This window comes from Phalaenopsis equestris, unplaced genomic scaffold, assembly GCF_001263595.1.
Source record: "Phalaenopsis equestris unplaced genomic scaffold, ASM126359v1 Scaffold191574, whole genome shotgun sequence".
NCBI lineage: Eukaryota > Viridiplantae > Streptophyta > Magnoliopsida > Asparagales > Orchidaceae > Phalaenopsis > Phalaenopsis equestris.
This window is the reverse complement of record NW_018211523.1, coordinates 1-901: the sequence shown is the minus strand read 5'-3', so window position 1 is coordinate 901 and position 901 is coordinate 1. Positions and strand designations below refer to the sequence as shown.

General features: G+C 57.4%; 1 protein-coding gene across 1 annotated transcript; it reads right to left on the bottom strand.

The window, feature by feature from the left end:
- On the bottom strand, positions 1-894 carry LOC110034627 (pentatricopeptide repeat-containing protein At1g08070, chloroplastic-like; the record flags this gene model as incomplete). The annotated part of the gene is given in 1 exon segment (XM_020738878.1): positions 1-894. A coding segment is annotated over 1 exon segment (894 nt), but the record flags the coding sequence as incomplete, so codon positions are not given.
- Positions 895-901: the final 7 nt, after the last annotated feature.

Below are 901 nucleotides of genomic sequence, written 5' to 3'. Positions count from 1 at the left end.
CTCCTCCTCCATCTGTTGGAAGAGCTCCAGAGCATATCTAGAGTGACCATAGTGAGCGGATCCGCAGATCATTGCGTTCCATGTTGCAATGTTTCTTTCAAGCATTTCGTCGAACAGGTTACGGGCGACGGAGATCTCCCCGTTCTTGGCATACATGTCGATGAGAGCTGTGGCGAGTATCGTCCCCACCTCGATCCCCTTCTCTGTGATGAGGTCATGGATCTGCCGACCTAACTGGAGCCCTCCTAATCGAGCACAAGCCGACAAGACCGAAGCGAGAGTAGCATCGCAGGGCTCGATTCCAGATCTCATCATCTCATGAAAAAGCTCCATCGCCTCCTTCGAATAGAAGTTCTGAGCGTAGCCGCTGACCATCGTGGTCCAGAGAATAGAATTCCTTTCAGGCAGTTCGTCGAACAGCTGGCGTGCTTGGTCGAGAAAACCGCAGGTGCTGTAACAACGAATCAAGCCATTGGCGACATAGGGATCGGAATGGAGGCCGTGGAGAAAGGCGTGAGTGTGGATCTGCTTGGCGGAGAAGAGATCGCCGGTGGTGGCGGTGGCTTTGAGAAGGAAAGGGAAGGTGTGGCGGCCGGGGGGAGGGCCGTGGAGGAGCATTTGGGGATAGAGGAGAAGGGCGCGGGAGGGATCGGGGGAAGCTGCGAGGGAGCGGATGAGGGTATTGTACATGAATGAGTTGGGGGAGGGAGTGGAGGTGAAGAGGTTGAGGGCGTGGGGGAGATAGCCGGAAGGGTGGAGGGCAGCGAAGGAGAGGAGGCGGCTGGCTGCGTAGTTGTCGGAGATGCGGCCGGTGACGATCATGTGGGCGTGGACTTGGACGAGCTGCCGCATGGAGGTGCAGGAGTCGGCGAGTAGGGACAGAGAGCGGTGTCTTGGCATA